Source organism: Ammospiza nelsoni, chromosome 9 (assembly GCF_027579445.1).
Source record: "Ammospiza nelsoni isolate bAmmNel1 chromosome 9, bAmmNel1.pri, whole genome shotgun sequence".
Taxonomy (NCBI): Eukaryota; Metazoa; Chordata; class Aves; order Passeriformes; family Passerellidae; genus Ammospiza; species Ammospiza nelsoni.
In genome coordinates this window covers 34,907,698-34,926,007 of record NC_080641.1, presented here as the reverse complement: position 1 = coordinate 34,926,007, position 18,310 = coordinate 34,907,698, and the positions used below count along the sequence as shown (strand labels likewise).

Below are 18,310 nucleotides of genomic sequence, written 5' to 3'. Positions count from 1 at the left end.
TTGGAAGGGTTTGGAGCACCGGCACCCTCACACGGGACGGCGGGGAAGGAGCAGCGAAGGGTTTGAAGCGCTGGACCCTCACACGGGATAACCGGGAAGGCGCGGGGAAGGGTCTGGAGCCCCAGGAGAGGCTGAGGGAGCTGGAAGGGGCTGCAGAATCCCTGAGGAGCCGGGCAGGGGCTGCAGAATCCCTGAGGAGCTGGGCAGGGGCTGCAGAATCCCTGAGGGAGCTGGGCAGGGGCTGCAGAATCCCTGAGGGAGCTGGGCAGGGGCTCAGCCTGGAGCAAAGGAGGCTCAGGGGCCCTTGTGGCTCTGCACAGCTCCTGACAGGGGGGCACAGCCGGGGTGTTGGATCAGAATCTCCTCTTTGGCATACAACCACCAATGATGAGCAGGAGCAGGAAGGAATAACAAGGGAGCAGGAAATAAAATTCCTACAGACACAGCAGGAGGGAGAACCTTGGAAGAGTTGAAGCCCATCTCATTCCACCCTTGCCACTTTCCACGATACCGGGTTGCCCAAGGCTCATCCAACCTGGCCTAGCGCCTCTTAATGATGTTAATTAATTCAAATATCTCAAGACCTGGTTGTGCTGTAATGCACATATCCATTATTTGCTGGCTCTAATTTAAGAGCAGTTGATATAAATTACCTTTAACTCCACAAGTAATGGACTAAATCACATTTTTGACCCTTTTGCACTTCAGCGTGTGAGGAGTTGACAGATGTAAAGCAATACCACATATTTAACAGGAGCTTGCAATTAAAAAAACAACACCCAAAAATTATTTCAAGGAATTTCAAGCAAGGACTGAGCCCTGCTAGGAAGGATGGACCTTTAATTTTGCTTGTGCTCATCCTTTTGTAAAAGGCAGCAATAATTTAGAAACCAGTGAAGTAGAGACTGGAAAGTCCCAGCCAGGCCCAGCTGAGGCTTTTATACAATGGTTTTTCTTCTCAGCAATATTATTTTAAAAGAAATGCAAACCCACTATCTCCGCTTCATGAGCTATAAAGACAAATATTTTTGTTTCCCTTTTGCAAGCTCTTCTCAAGTAACCAGACTGGAACTATCTTTTGGGTGGTGTAAACACTTCTCCCATGAGCAAACCCACTGATTGGCTTTAATTTATTTATTGACTTTCTGTAATTCACAACCCATTTCCTCAAAGCAGCATCAGCCAATTTCGCTCCTTATTAAAATAACCCTCTCTAAATTGATAAATTCTATTTTTAAAATATTTCCTGATTCTAGTATGGCAGTTTGGGAAATGTGACTCAATACAACTCATGTCTGAGGTTAGGAAGCCACTGAAGCTTTCACATCCCAGACTTTCACAGCATCAGCAAAAGCTGTCAAAAGCTGCCACTAGAAAATCCTTTTATTTAGAATATCTTGAGACAAACATTTGACAGAGTTTTCTTTCACTTCCCCATGTGCCACTGCTGTTCTGCCAGCCAGGGAAAAAAAAAAATCCCCTACAAAGCCTCCACTAATGCAAATATATATTTATTTTTAAGGTTTTTTTCCCCCTGTAACACCTAAACCAAAACTTCCTTGAGCTTAATCCTCTTGAGGAAGACAGAAGAGAGGTAATTCCTCCTTTCTGAGGTCTCTGACGTGTGTTACGTTGTGCTTTCACCCTGATCATCCTTTGTGTAAACTTCAATTCCAGTTTATTGTGTCTCTCTTTACGGAGCAGCTTTCCTGGAGAGCTCTGGGGCTGAGCCCTGACAGGATTTGGGAACCAGGTGAGGTCAGGGAACAGGGACAGGACAAGGCTCAGGTTGGACCAGCAGGAATTTCCCTGTAGAATGGAGATTTGTTTAGATAAATATTGGTTTTAGAGGTTGTGAGATTTAGAGAAGAAACTACTTGGTTATAGTTCAAGAGTAGTTATAAGTTTTTTTTGTTATAAGGTAATATATAATTTCTTTAAACTAATATATAGTTGTTATAGAAATTATTTTGGTTTCCTAATTTACTATTTTTATTTACTTTTATTGTATTTTTGATGTTTATATTTAATAAAACATTTTAATATTATTTTAATAAATATATTAATTCAATATTATTTTAATGAAATAAAAATATTACATATTATACATATATATTTTTGTATATAAATACATATATATTTATATATGTTTTTATAATTTTAAATGTTTAATTATTAAATATTATTTATATATAGATATACATTTTATATATAAATACATATATTTGTACATACGTTTTTACAATTCTTTATGTTTTTAAAAATTAAATTTTTAAAGTTATTTTCCATAACTATATTTTATATTATAATTTTTTATTGTTTTACTTATATAGTTTTTATTTATTTAAGGTATATTTTTATTTATAACTATATAAATATAAGTTTATGATTTTTTTTTTGTTGAATGTTTGTGTATTGTGTTTTTAGATGAGGTCAGGCCTTGGCAGGGGCTGCCCAGGGAGGTTTGGAGTGCCCATCCCTGGGGGTGTCCCAGGAATTCCTGGAGGTGGCACTCAGAGCTCTGGGCTGGGGACAAGGTGGGGATCAGGTCCTGCTGGCCTTGGAGGGCTTTTCCAACTTCAACGATTCTAGAATTCTACTACTTTATTATTATTATAAATTAATATTTTATGATTATTTGACATCTTGCTGCTCAAATGTTTTCATCCCCGTTGTGTTTCTCTTCACGTCTGAATTAGCTCAGCGAGTTGCCATTTTGCCAGTGCCATTTTGCCTCCAGGATTTTCAGTTTCTCTGTGCTTTATTCAGCAGGACGTGGAAATCCAGGATGTTCTCCAGCCTCAGCACAGCATCCCCTGTGCTCAGGGCCTCCTCTGTTTGTGGAACCAGAACAACTTCTGGAGAGGCTTTTATTATAAATATAAACAAGGAAATGTTGGTTTTTTTCTCTCAGCCTCCACGTTTCACCTCAGATTTTCTCTCTCAAAGCATTAGAGAAATACCAAGGGGCCAGAAGCCTTTCAACGAGTCTCATGTTGAAAAACAACAAAATACCATAAAATACCAAGCCCCAAGTGGTTTTGCAAAGCACATGAGAAGACTTCAGTGACCTATGTGCATGTTTTGAATCTAAGTGTGAGCAAGAAACACAGAACTGTTCTCCAACAGAACAAAACTTCAGCCTTGAGGGTTTATTTATTTTAAAAATGTGACATTAAAGCAATTCCTTCCACCAATTATGCTGGATACAGTCACAGAGCCTCTGTGTGGCAGATCATAATAACTCCCTGATCTCTTACAAATAAAAATCCCTGCTCAGCTCTCCTGAGTCCATCTCCTGCCTGGTTCTCCATCCACATCCACTCTCTGAGGAGCAGCAGAGATGCCAGGCTGGGTTTGGGTTGGGAGGGACCTTAAATCCCATCCCATGGCAGGGACACCTCCCACTGTCCCAGGGCGTGCAGCCTGGCCTGGCACACTGCAGGGATTGCCAGCTTCCCTGGGAATTCTATTCCAGGGCCTGCCCCCCTCACAGCCAGGAATTCCTTCGCCACATCCAATCCAGACCCACTTTCCTTTTGTGAAAAATGCGTATTTCATGATTGGCTTAGTGCAAGTATTCAAATGAATATTATATGTGTTGTGTTAGAAAGTTATGCTGTATTAATTCTCTTAAGCAGTGTGTTAAATAGAGTTTTAGGTTATAACAAATGTTAAAATGGAAACTATGCTGTGTAGGATACTTTTTTAAGAGAGCAGCCACGGGACACTGAAATCTTTCAGAGAAAGAGAATTTATTGCCCCATTATCAGGAGAAACGAACTTCTTCCCACCTCGCTTGGGCAGGATGACACCATCAGGATTCAGAGGAAGAAGCTGACACTGCCCAGCCAGAATCCTGTGTTTGAATGGAATTTATGCATCATGTGTGAGGTGTATGAATATGCAACAGGCTGTTGCTTTTAAAAGTTAATCCTCTGTTAATGTGGGTTGGTTTTGGGTTTATTTTGCCCAGAAAAAGGTACCCGGACGTCCGTAACTCTTTAGTTCTATTGTCTCATATTGTCCTAATCCAAATTGTCCAAATTATTATCATTCTAATTGTATTACTATTTTTAGAACCATTTTATTACTATTAACTTTGAAAATTTTTAAAAACAAGGGATTGGTGTTTTTCACACTTCCAAGGTGAAGCCATTCCCTCTTTTCCTGTCCCTCCATCCCTTGTCCAAACTCTTCATCTTTTAGGCAAAGAACACCAGGAGTTTGCACCACAGCAAGCACAGGGAAGTTTCCAAAATTAAAAATACCAGCACAGAACCCATAAAACCCGTGATATTCACAAGATATGACTCTTCATTTATGCAAATCTGTAATTACTTCATAATCAAAGCAGGGTTTGAGAGGCAGAACTGACACTGGGCCAGGAGGGGCAGAGCCACAGCAGCTGCTCATGGAGAGGGAAGAAGGAAAAAAGGGAGGAAAACCAAGTGGCACCAAACTCACCCAAGGGAAGTTCATCTGAACCTGTGGAACAGCTGATGACCAGATAATATTTCATAATATATTCTTTATTTTTCAATAGTTAAGCTCTGTTAGGAATAAGCTTTTGAGGGAGGCAGAAGGGAATGATCTACAGCCAATTTCCATCCCTTTTTAAGCCTCCACATGGCTGCACAAGAGGTCCCAGGTAATTAGTGCTGTCACCATTAGTGCAGCTTATTTCCCAAGAGCCATGGTGTCATTTGGAAAAAGAGGATCCTGAGTGCATTCAAGGGGGAAATTGCAGCAAAATATACAAGTTTGGCCAAAAAGAAGTGGTCCTTGAAGCAGCAGGCTGTGCAGTTTGACTTTCATTTTGACAGGCTGGATGTGTTTGATATGTCTATTTAATGGGCTTTTAAATAAAACCACTGTTACTATAGTAACATTTACATCAGAGGTTGTGCTCATGCTGCCTCTGAGGTACAGAAAACCAATCTGCTCTGCTCACCTTTGTGCTTCACGCCGATATTTTACATGGCAAAGCTGTTTTCTAATAAATAATTTCCTTTTTTCGGAGTATTTTCCTTCTCAGCTTGGAAATGAGGATGCATTTGAGCTGGTTGGCTTTGCAGTGACTAAGCCCTGTGAGTGGGAACAGCACTGCTGGTGCCAGGGAGAAGAAGGATTGCATGAAAAGGGAACTGCAGCCTGCGGAAATCCATGCTGCATCCCTGGAGGGGCCCAAGGCCAGGCTGGACTCTTGGAGCAACCTGGGGTAGTGGGAGGTGTCCCTGTCATGAGAATGGGATGGGCTTTAAGGGCCTTTCCAAGCCAAACCCTTCCAGGACTCTACAGTTCCATCAAACAGGACAAATTTTGCTTTTCTTCTCCTCCATGAGGTTTCCCTGGTCCAACTCTGCTTTCACTGAACAGCACCAGAACATTTACACAGCAAAGCATGACCCTCTTTAGGTGAGGAAATGAAAGCACCCAGGGCTCCCAATTCCCCTAAAAAGACTTTTCAGTCACACATGTCCTTTACAGGAATTAGCAGCTGGAAAATAAAAAGGAAAAGGGAAGAGCGAAGGACACCTCTCAAAAAGCTTGACTTGATTTTTCTTCTGTTTTTCCTTCTATTTTTCTTCCTGATGAGCACCATTTGAAATCAGCTTTCAGTGCACACGTGCATGGATGGGACTGTGGAAGAGCCCAAACGCTGCTGGCCATGTAAAGCCAGCTTGGCTGATGCCACAGCCATGAAAAAGCAGGACTGACTTTGATTCCAAAGCGTTGTTTGGTCTGTTGTCCCCAGAGCCCCCGCCAGGGTGACACACTCAGCTCCATCTCAGCGAGGAGAAAGCAAACACCACCACTTTCTCCCTCAGGGGGTGGTGCTGGGATCTATTTCCAGCAGCACTTCAGAAAAGCTGGCACCAATCTGGGTTCTCAAGTGGGAGCTCACACAGAGACCAGGAATTCACAGCACAGAGCTGGCACACAGAGAAATGCTGCAGAAAAGGGGAAGGTATTTTGAATAAATGCCTTCATTAAAAAAAAAAATAAATCTAGGCTTTTTATCAATTTAAGCATTTCTAAATCTGTCAAAAAATTCAGTTTGTGATAGTCACAGGCTCAGAAAAAATATCAAATGGGGGGTTTAATCCAAATTGAGGCCACTTTTGTGGTTTTGGCTATGGGGAGAGGATTTTACTTAAATGTTTATATCTCAGTGATGAGTTTCATCCAACATGAAATAGAAACCCCATCTACTCATGCCCACAATAAATGAATCATGGAAGGGTTGGAAGGGGCTTTAAAGTTTTTTTTTAAATGCCACCACTTTTTCATTAGAGCAGGAGAAGTTTGAAAATGGGTGGGACAAGGATCCTCCCCCACCTTGTCCCACCATCCCAAAAGAGAAAAAAATATTCCTAAATAAGAGACAACCTCACACTTATTTCATCCCCAAAGGGAAAGAAAACATTGCTAAATAGGAGACAACCTCACACATCCTTCATCCCAAGAGGGAAAATAACATTTCTAAATAAGAGACAACCTCACACATATTTCATGGCTCTTTTTTGTGGCATTATTCTCAAAAATCAGAGTATTTCACCTAAACATCAAGGGAAGTGCTGGAATAGTGTCCAATTTTCAGCTCCTACTAAGCACAGGTTTGGGCACTAAGTTTTGGATAAATCCTTGGAAGATTTGGGTTTCAGTGTTCAAAATCTGGGAGCATTTCATCCCTGTTTAGCTGGAGTGTGGAATGGCTGGATCCATGTGCTGAGATGTTCATTTTCTGCTCATTTTCTAGATAATAATAGGTGAGAAGGAATTGCATGAGGGGGAAAAATACAGGAATATTGAATGTGTGGTGGGAAAACAGGAAAAACTGGGCTAGGAAGGGAAGATATGGGAAGAGGCAAGAACAAGAAGCAGATGGATCCTTCTGGGGTGGGAATGATGTGTCCAGATAGTGCTGGCACAGAGGAGTGTGAGTGAAGGGATGATCCTGCAATTGTGACAGCAGGGAAAGGGTTGGGGACACAGAGTCCCACCAAACAGGGGTGAAACCTCTGTGAGAGGCACTGGGAGGCTGTGCCCTCAGATTTACGGGATGGTGGGAACACTTGGATGGTGGATTCTGAAGTTGTTCTCTCTTTATTTGGCAGAAAAATGGGATCAGCACAGCCTGGGACAGCCATTGCCAGTTTTTGACATTAAAAATGGGATCAGCACTGCCTGGAACAGCCATTCCCAGTTTTTGGGAGAAAAATGGGATGCCTGGGAGAGCCATTGCCAGTTTTTGGTGCCTCTGGAGAAGGCTGGGAGCAGCTGGCCCATGGAGAGGGGTGCTCTGTGTGCCTTTCCCCCAGGAATTCCACATGGGAATGTTCCCTCAGGCAGCAGCACTGATGCCTTGTGCAGGCTGCCCTGGAGCAGAGGCTGGGCAGAGTCCCAGAATAAAGCAGGGATTGATTCCAAGGATCTCCTCCATGGATCCACCTTGGGCAGCACCAGAGCCCAGCCAGGGCTGCACCCAAGATGAACCAAAATGGCCCCAAAATGCACGAGCGGGCACGGGCTCTGTCCCTGGGATCAGCTCTGCTCCATTTGCACCTTGCAGTTCATTGTCCCATTCCAGCTTTAGCCCTGCAGTCCCACCCTGCTTGTTTTTCTCTCTCCAGCCCACGGGGTTTGTGCTCTGGGGCTGAGATTTGGATCATTTGTCCTTGGTGCCCAGCTGGAGCAGGAATTGTTTTGTCTCCCTGCTCTGTGCACAGAGCTCAGCATCCCTGAATGTGAGCCCAGCCCCACACACTAAAGCAGCTCAGAATGCGAAAATAGAAAAGCCAAACCTGAGGCACCACCAGCAGCCTCTGCCAGGGGCTCCTGCAGGAGTTTGGAGAGGCCAAGGCACTGCTGGGGCTGCAGGAATAGGAATGAGCAGGGCAGGGATCAGCTCTCCCACACTTGGCAAGGAGCTCCTCAAAAAGCAGAGTTCCAAGGGAATCAGACAGGAATCCCACACCCACAGTGGTTCACACCACACCAGGCAAGAGCAGAACATTCATACCCACAACCCCCTCCAGCCTCCACTCACACCCCAGGCCCTGCACATTTAAAATGCCAGTTTTGGACTCACATCTCTAAACTCTCCCTTATTGATCAGGTATTTGTGGCAAAACGCCTCCCTTGAAGGCTGCCAAACACAAATCCTGAATAATCTGATTTGATTATTCAGTGCAGACAGGTTTTCCCTTCAGAAAGGTCACATTTATTTAATTAATTTATTTAATTCCAACCTGGAGCTGGCTGCAGGATATCTGAGCACCCCTGAATCATCCCAGTTCAACATCAGCTCTTTCCCTCCACATCACCACTGCTATTTCTTTGTACATGGATTAATAAGAGATAAAATTGACTATTGATTAATAACACTAATTTCAAAAGGTTTCATTTTGGGGCAGGAGTTTTGAGGTTTAAATGGGACCAAACCCTGCTGCCACACTCAGTCTCCAAATAAAAATACAGCCCTAAGGAATGACCTATTACTGCCATTTAAAAGTTAGCTACTATTCATTTAATGAGATTACTAAAAGTGCTACAGGAAATCAGGTGTTGACTGACCCTCAAAATGAGTTTACCTCATTACCTGCCCATTACAGAGCAGAAAATGTAATTATTGCAGGAACTTGGAGCACCTCACACAAAACTGAAGAGTCGTGGGCAATAAAAGCACTTCAGTGTCAGGCAGGTGGCAGAAAATTGGTTTTGCCCTTTGATTTACTTAAAATTCTGCAAAGAATCCAAAAGTTTGGGTTCTATTTGGAAATGATACCCCCCAACTGACTTTATTTCTGTTTAACTTCTTCCCATCACTAAAGGAAAAGGGAGCAGTGCTGTCATTCACAGTGACTTCCATCACTTGTCAGAAGCATCACTGCCTCAACATGAAGATGAGACTAAAATTAAGTTAATTGGGCAATTTTTCACACCAAACCAAAGGCCACACTTTAAAAATACCTCACAGCCCACAAAGCTTGAGCAACCATCTCAAACCACCACACAGTAAAACAAACACATTTCTTTTCAAACATCAGTAGCAGTGATGAAAGGTTTGTATTTCATAACAATTGTTCTGACATTAAAAACCTTCCAAATATGACAAATCAACCCCTGTGAAAGAGCAGAGAAACAGAAATACCTGTGATCATCCTCAGGTGTCCAAAGGGAGGTGAATAATCCCAATCCCAATTGAGGAAATTGGCTGCATCCCAATTAACTTTGCACATTCCTCACCTCTGAGACTCCCAGATAAAGGCTGGGCACTTGGAAATTGTGTCTAAGGACTGGCTGGCTCTTAAGAGATCCATGAAAACTGATTTATTTTCTGCTGTAGGTTTTAATTAAGCAGAAAAATATTTGTTAGGAATGCAATCTTTAAAGGAATGAGAAGGAAACACAGGATACTCTGGACTGGCTAAGTGATATTAGTTTGTATAATATGATTTCAAAGATAAAATGTATTTCTGTATGCAGGAGAAATATTCTGCATTTCTTAATCTGGTAAAATTGAACAGAGTTTTCTTATGGGATTTTTTTTTATATGGGAAACGGTTTTATCATCCTGGAGCTGTTTAAGACATCATTTATGTGGTGATAAAAACCTGCCACACTGTGACACTCAGCTGTGCTCTAGGAACAAGGACAAGCTGTAAATCCTCTCCCTGTGCTCGAGGCAGGGATTTGTGGATCCAACAGCCCGTTCCTGTGAGGCACGGCCAGGAATGCCACCCCCTGAGCCAAGGACAGTGACTCCCCTCACATGGGAGGGGTCACCAGCCCAGCTGGGTCAGGCTTGCACCCCCCTGATCCCAAATTCCCATCAGCTTCCCCAGGGACAGCTTGATCAGCAGCCAGAGAGTGACAACTATTGCAGCTTTGTCTCTGGGTGGTGGAAAAGGATTTTTCCCCTTTAAAGATGGAGAACTGGGAACAAAGGCTCCTGTTATACTGGGAAATAGCAGAGCAGCAAAATCCCAACCCCAGATTAAACAGTCCCAACAGAGGGTAAGCAAAACATACAAATGCCACCCTCAATCCTCTTATTCCAAGTGCTGCTTTCAAAGGCACTTTAAACACCCTTCAACTTGTCCCCAAATGCCCAAAAACCCAAAACCACCCAGGCAGCATCCGCCATTTATTGCCATGGACCAAGAAAGGGAAAGCAGCACAGTCAGGGCGTTGGGAAATGAAGCTCCAAGCAGTGATAAATCAAAATTCAAAGGCATTGGTAACCTGAAATGCCCCCCTGGACCTACCAGAGACACCAACATTGCTGTTTGTACCTCAGAGTTATTCTGCTTTTCAGGGTTTCAAGTAATGTAAAACTCCAGCCTGAATACAATTTCTGCTTTGGTTTTTTCAACTCCACAACAGTGAGCAATTCATTTTCTCAGCATTCCCCAAGAAAATGCACTAGTGAAAATATGTAACAATGTCACACAGGCAGTTTCCACCAGGGAATTTCCGCCAGTTTGGCAAAGAGCTAAAAAATATTAGGGGTTCAGACCCCAACACCTGGGCTGAGCTGAAATTCCTCTTATAATCATTTCACAGAACTCTTCCCTGAATGCAAAACTGCAGCAGGAGGGGGGTAATTATCATGTATAATGTGTATTTATTATTAACATTATGTGTAATTTTGCACAGTTATGTTCGCTACATATAAATTGCTGTATTAAAGAAAGCCATGGGTTGAGTCTCACTTGGAAAACAATCTTCCACCTGTTCCCCAGGAATTTCCTGAGGGAAAAGAGGGGTGTTTTTATAATTTTATAATCCCTGTTGTGTCCCCAGCAGAGGTGGGCAGAAGGAACTCCAGGTGTAGAATCTCCTGCACAGGCAGACCAGGGGTGGGAGAGGAAGCAGGGACCAACCAGTCCATTAGAAAGATAAATATCCTGAATATTTGTTACAATCTAGAACTATTCTATAAAAAATAATAATTCCATTAAAAAAATAAACATGGTCATGGGGAATAAACATCTATAACCCATTTTTAATATAACAGCTGAACCAAACCTCAAAATAAAGGGCAAAAGCAAAGCAATAAAACAAGATAAATACAGAACAGGACTTTTGAGAAAATGTCTCCAGCTGATGTTTAACATTTGATCCCAATTCAGCAGCCAATGCTTCCTCACCCATTTTATCAGATTTTCCCTGGGAAGCCCTGCAGTAGCAACTGGGCCTGTGTTTGCAGGGCCACCTAAACAAATCAATGGCTCATTAGTACCTGGGGAGCATCCAGCTTAATGAGAGTCTGTCCAATCTTTACCAGAGCCCAAACAATCCCTGCAGAGCAAACAGACAGCATCTGAAAAGTCCTGCTGTGGTAAGAATTGAGATCAGGGTTAGAAAACTCATCTTAGAGCTTTCCACCATTTGCAGTTTGTCACCACAATTTGAAATGTGACAGTTTGGTATCACCCTGGTGTAACAAGTTTACACTCGTTTTGTGGGATTAAAGGCTGTTCAGTGGTTTTAGGAAGTTACCCAAGGTCCTAACAACTGCTCAGAGAGGTTACCAGCTTCTGAGAGGATTGAAGAACCCACGAAACCAGTGCCAGACTGGGACCAGCACCCCCTGTGCTGGTTTTTAACCCATCCCAGAGGATGTGACAGGGAATAAGTGAAGAAAAACAGCTGAACAGGGGCGGGATAGGAAATCAAAGTTACCCCCACAAACACCCCCAATCCAGCAGCAGGTTACAAAGGGGAGCTCAGCAAGCCTGGAGCTGCAGTGACCCTGTCAAAGGTGAGCAGCATTCCCAAGCACTCCCTGTGCACAGGTGTGACCCACACTCACCTCCTCCAGAGCCCCACACTCAGGGCACTGCTGTGAAAATGAATCTCCAGCCCTCCCAAACAGAGCCCACAAACTCCTCCTCACTGTGGGGGATTCAGTAACTCCATTTTCCCAAGCTCTGGGGAGATCAGAATTCCCCACTTTAATATTTTCATCACTTTAATACCAGGAGTAGTGACCTGGAAGAGAAGGAGAGCTCTGATGCCCCCTGCATCCCTGCCCTGCTGGCAGAGAATGGATTTTATCCAGACTCCCTGGAAGAAAGGGAAAAGCTCAAGCACTACCTCACATCCCATCTTTTTTATGGAGTGCTTCAAAAACCTCCCAAATTCACCACAAACCCAAGAAATAAACTGTCATCCTTTACCTTTCCAACACATTCTACATGAATTCCACTCCCATGGCTCCTGGAATTGCCCATTCCACACCAGGAAAGCAGCACTGGACATGTTTTACCTGCCCCCTCACACCTGCCTGTTGTCACCTCTTGAAATTACAGACAGACAAATCTTTAAGCATCAGATATGTTTATTAGACAATTCCAAAAGTCAGTTTTAGTAGGCAGCTTGGAAAGAAAAGTAGAAGGTATTTGAATGTCCATGTTTTAATACTTGCTGATGTCAGGGATATGGCAATCATAAAAAACTGTTTACAAAAGGTACAAAAGCTGCACTCCCAATGGCAGGAACAGGATGAGCTGGCAAGGAAGCTTTGGGAAAAGCTGATCATGGAACACTGATCTTGCCATGGAGGTGCAGCCACAAAAATCAGCCTTATGTGGAAATTAAGGCACTTTGGATACACAGTATTCACTTCCACGCAGGGAAACCATTCCAGAGAAAGCACAATAAACTCCCACTGCAGGGATGGGACACAATTCCCAGTACAGACCATCAGAGCTCAGTGGGAGTGAAGCTCTGGAGAAAAAACCCCACTGAAATATTATTTTTTACCATATTTGATAACAAAGTAAATTTACTTTAGAGGTTAAGGAAGATCTCCATGATTCCAACACAATTTTAAACATGTAATGTAAAGTCCACGTGAAAACTGCATGAAATTCACATTAGGGATTAGTGCACGTAGCTACTTCCAAATAATACTACAAATAATAAAAACAATAATAAAAAAGCATTGACCTTCTCTACTCACCACCCATGAGGTCCCCACCAACCACAGCCCAAAGGGGATACAGTACAATGGAAAAATTTGGCAAAAAGCAATTTAAACCAGCATTTTCTGGTCCTCCTGGTCCCTTTAGATTGTCCTTGTTCACTGCTCCTGTCACACACTACAGAATGATTTCTTTTCAGGAAAAATTCCATCTCAGCTGCTTTTCCTCCCCAAAACTCCACCAGTAACTGAGTAGTTTTGTAGATTTCTATCTCAGGCTTTGGTACATAAATGGAGTAAAAGCTTTCCAGAACCCAGCCCCAATCCAAGTGGAGCTAAATGGAATTGTTAGCAATGGCATTAGGAATTTACCATCAGGCACTGACTGGGTTTTATTTCACTGTTTTACTCCAGTATTGAGTGAAAAGTGCCACTGTGTAGGGGAAAAAGGCATCTTCTTTAGAATCACAGCAGGATTTAAACATGGAAATGATGTTTCATATGAAATATTTGGTTTATCACTAACCAAGTCATTTTCCCAGTTCCAACAGCTTTCATCAAAAGCAGGAAGAAGACACTCAGATAATTTGTTATTCCCAGGATTTTTGTAAGTTTATCCTGCTATGCCTTGGATGGAGCATTAACATCCAGAAATAAACTGTCCTTTAATGTTAATTCCTCTTTCAGCAGTAATTAATTACTGACCATTCCCTCTGTTCTTACACAACTAAAGTAATAAAATTAGATTTTCTTAAGTGTGATTATGTGAATGGTTACTAGGATAATGCTATTAAAATATAGTGTTTTAATGCAATAACAACCTTCTTCCAGACAAAAAACAGGAGCTGAAGAAGGGTGTGTTAAAAGCAAGGAAGAAATAAGAAATCCTACCCAGCAGAACACTCCTTTCCTAGCAATTCACACCCATAAAAATACAGAGTTGAACATTAAAATGTGATTTAAGTGTCCTGAGGGTAGTTTCTCCTTTTGTGAACCTTCATAGAAGTCATGTCAGCTTTAAGATGCATTAAAATATGTTATTAGCCACAATTTTTAAACTGAACAGAGACAGAAAATATCTTTGTGTGGAGAAAATGATCTTTAAACAAACATAAGTGGAAGGGTTTTTAACCAGGGTTATTTTCTTTTGCTTTCCTCAGGCAGTAAGAGTTGGCATCACTTATGTTTGGCTTTATTATCATTAAGAAAAATCAAATTTTCTGAAATTAATGAGATGTAAATGAAATAATAACTGATCCTAATTGAAGCAGAAAATTTGCTCAAGTTGAACAATCCCAATTAGGATAATCTTCATATTAATCTCTGATTATGTGGTTAAAAACCCAACAGGAGTAGTGACCAATGGCTCAATGACATTTCAGTAAAAAATCAATGCAAATACAGTGAGAAATGTGTAAAACTGCTTATTTTTTGTAAACTTCTTCAAGGATAAATTCATAATTCCCCATTTTAGTGACTACTTCAAGCCAAGTGTCAGCACTGTCCCTTTGGCTGAAGTGCATTTAAGAAAGCAAATTATTACATGATAATGTAAAGCCAGGTGAATGTTATAACACACCACACACATTAGAACATCTCTACACACACACAGAACTGGGGAAAAGCTGTGAAATATTGAAAATTACCAGCACCACAGAGAGCTCCTACCACTGCTCCCAGCTGAAGTCATCTCCTCTGCCAAAGACAAGGAAAAAGCCCAGAATGGTCAGGAAAATGACTGCATTGCCAGCCAGCACCAGGCCACAGGCTCCCCACTTGATCTGCAATGCAAGAAATGCAACAATCAAAGCACTTCTTGGAAAAGATGCTCAGGACAGTTATTTACAGCCATTAGATCAGCTAAAACACTAAAAAAATCACAGTACTGCAGAAAGGTGCTAAAAGCAGAACAGGCAAACAATAAAAAACTCAATTTGTGTGACTAATTATTCAATTAGCAGCCACTTGTATCACTAATAAACACTTCAGCCAAGCTACTGCTAGGATTGAGAAGAAAATGATGACTTGCCTTCCAAATCATTGAAACACACCTAAATCAGAGAGAAAGCTGCTGAAATTAGTGCTCTCCTTGCATTGCCAAGCAACAAAATCAAAATATCTCCTTTTAAACAAGTCACAGGCAGGGAAAACGTGGATTTAAAAGTAAACAGCTTTTTTCTTTATTCATGAGCTGCAGAAGTAATTTACTTAAATAAGGAACATTGACTCCCAAAACACACAACAGAGTTCCCTCTCGTGGTTGTTCTGCTGCTGCCAGGCCCCACCTCCAAAATAAAAATAGCAGGGGGATTGGGCATTGTCAATAAATTCAGAGCAAGTACACAACAGTTATAAATGTATTTACAAATGTATTTATTGTGTAAATTAATAAATTCAGAGCAAGTACTCAACATTTATAAATGTATTTCTAAATGTATTTCTAAATGTACTTATAAATGTATTTATAAATAGTATAATATATATATAATAATAATATATAAATATAAAATAATATATATAAATGTATGTATATATATAAAAATGTATATATACATTTATAAATGTATTTATTGTGTAAACAAATTCAGAGCAAGTACACAACATTTATAAATGTATTTATAAATGTATATATTGTATGTATAATATATATCATATATAATGTATATTATATATAATATATATTATAATAATATATATAAATATATAACATATATAAATGTATGTATATACATGTATTTATAAATGTATTTACAAATGTATTTATTGTGTAAATCAATAAATTCAGAGCAAGTACACAAATTTTAAAGGAGTGAAAGGGAAAAGCAACAGGACTGAGAAAATCACTGGGACTGGGGGAATTCTTTGCCTTTCAGACAAATGTGACCAAAATCTCACCACTGGGGAGAAGTTCAGAAAGCAAAGAGGAAAGAACTTAGGCACAGTTCCCTCAGGTTTTCAGAGGCCAAACCTGGAAATGCTCTGAGAGCCACAAGAGCAGCTCTGGAAGTTTGGCCTTTTATCTTTTAACTCCTAATACTCCCAAGCCCCCAGGTCTGCAGCACCCTGAATGGAGAAAGCAGGAATTCCAAGAGAAAAATAAGGAAGCTGGAGCTAGAAGTGATGCAGAGGGTCATGAGACAGAGGCATGAGGTGCAGGAGGAGATGTTATCTTGGGTTGGGCCTAAACAAGGCTGGAGGGGAAAAACACCAGCTAAAAACTTCTCAGTCATGCGAGCTCTTTTTTTTTTATCACATCAAAAAAGCAAATTTCAGTGGATTATTTTCACCCGGAGACAGCAGAGTAATGAAAAAAAGCAGGATTGAAGATGATGCACAACAAGTGGGGCCTGAAAAGAAAAATTAGCAAGGACTTACTGCTTCCACCCGTGCCAGGATGATGGGGAACCCAAAGGCAGAGACAACAATTCCCGTGGTGAAGAAATAGGCCAGCTCCCTGCAGGCACTGCTGGCTGCATCGCTGTCATCTCCCACCCTCTTGGCAATGAAGTGGGGAATGGGGCAGATGAAGTAAAAGATCAGCACAAACAGGGGCCAGTACACGCTGGGGAGGGGCAGAGAACAATGTTAAAAGAGCTACCTCGGGCACAAAGCTGGTGCAAAACTCCTAGTGCTGCTTTTTGGCTTGAAGAGTGGATTGATCAGAAGACTGCACCCAAAATGGGGCAATTCCACCTGGATTTCCCTGCACTGATAGAGCAGCATGCAGCAAGGGTTCATTTATTTTACTTTTGCATTCAGTTTTGAATCCGTTTGGTGATTCAGCTCTGAGCACGGAGGGAGCAGGAAATGCACTGGGGCAGGAACAGGAGCAGCATTCCCAAATTACAGGGATGAAGCAGGCACACCCTCACATCTCCTCTCTGTATCACAGCTCTCAGGAGCCTCCTGCCAGTTTTTAAAGTGTTTTACAGACACAGAATTACAAACTACAGGGATGAAGCAGGCACACCCTCCCATCTCTCTGTATCACAGCTCTCAGGAGCCTCCTGCGAGTTTTTAAAGTGTTTTACAGACACGGAATGACGGAATTACAGAACAAAGCTCACCCAGCTCCAGCCCCTGCCATGGGTGGGGACATCCCAAAAGGAAACTTGTGGGAGGATTGTTCAAAGGAACAGGAAATTAAGGAAATGTTGGTGTGAGATTACAAAGCAAGGTGGCACCGCTTTCCCTGAGGCAGCACAGGGCTGTCTGTAGTGCTTTTATTTTAATGCAAATACCGCCTTAGGAAGTGATGTGTAATCACAACAAAGCACCACGTGCCAAGAGCCTGGGAGCGGGGGGCTGCGGGAGGAGCCAAAGAGCCCCGTTAAATAATAAAATAAACGCTGTAATTAATGGATTTTAACCAGAAACTTTGCGAAGGGCGCCGGCCCGCTCACCCGTAGTACTCCAGGGCGCAGCCCAGCATGAGGAACGTCAGCCCGATGGCTCCGCTGAACGACAAGGCCACGAGAGCTGCAACGGCACAGGGCGGGCGGTGAGGGACCGGCCCGTGAGGCACCGGACCCGTGTGGCACCAGCCCGTGAGGCACCGGGCATCCCTCCCGGGGCACCCGCAACCGCCTCACCGCGGGTCGGGCATCCCTCGGCGGGGGCCGGGTACCACCTCCCCCGGTGCCAGGCACCCCTCCCCGCCTCTCCCGGCCGCCCGCCCCCGCGTGAGGCGCTGCCCGGGCCGCGCTCCCTCCTGAAGGAGCCCCCGGTACCTTTCACGCCCGCCATGTCCGGGCTCCGTTGGCACCGCGCGACTTCCGCCTTCTGGCCACGCCCCTTCACCGCGCGTCACGTGACCGAGCATTTAAAAGGGCGGGCGGGGGGCGGGAGCGCCTTTTCCCGCCACGCCTGCGCTCGCGGCAGGGGGCGGGGTGTCCTGAGGGGACGGCCCCGAGTGGGGTTTAATGCACGTAAAAAGCCGCAAAAACCCGCGTGTTCTCATATATAACCCCTGTATGAGGGTAAAAAACGTGTATGTGCGTGCGTTAAATTCGCATCTGTCCGTAAGGAGAGTATATTTGTGCACAAATGTATATTTGTGTGGATTTGAATCCGTAAACACCGCTTTAAAGAGCCCCCGCCCCTCAGGCGCTGCCGTTTTGTAGGTGCTCCTGAAAACCTCTGTTTTCACCCCAAAAAATCGAGCCGGCTCGTTTGCCTCAAGCAGGGCCACCTCAGGACCTGCATCGTCCACCCTTGTGCTAATCCACACGTAGAAAGGGACAGCTTTTTTTAAAGCCGTGTTTTTCAAGCCTTGGATTTTTTGATATGACACATCCGAACTCCCATTTTTGACCCAAGAGAAACCTTTTTGCCCCAACAACGGCCTTTTTACCCCAAAACAGCCTTATTAAT

The 18,310-nt window shown here is 42.9% G+C and overlaps 1 protein-coding gene across 1 annotated transcript; it reads right to left on the bottom strand.

The window, feature by feature from the left end:
- Window positions 1-12,334: 12,334 nt before the first annotated feature.
- LEPROT (leptin receptor overlapping transcript) lies at window positions 12,335-17,721 on the bottom strand. Its single transcript, XM_059478711.1, has 4 exons — window positions 17,668-17,721; window positions 17,341-17,416; window positions 16,313-16,499; window positions 12,335-14,718 (listed from the first exon to the last, which is right to left on the bottom strand). Exons 1-4 carry the CDS (start codon window positions 17,681-17,683, stop codon window positions 14,602-14,604), a joined length of 396 nt encoding a protein of 131 aa, XP_059334694.1. The 5' UTR covers window positions 17,684-17,721; the 3' UTR covers window positions 12,335-14,601.
- Window positions 17,722-18,310: the final 589 nt, after the last annotated feature.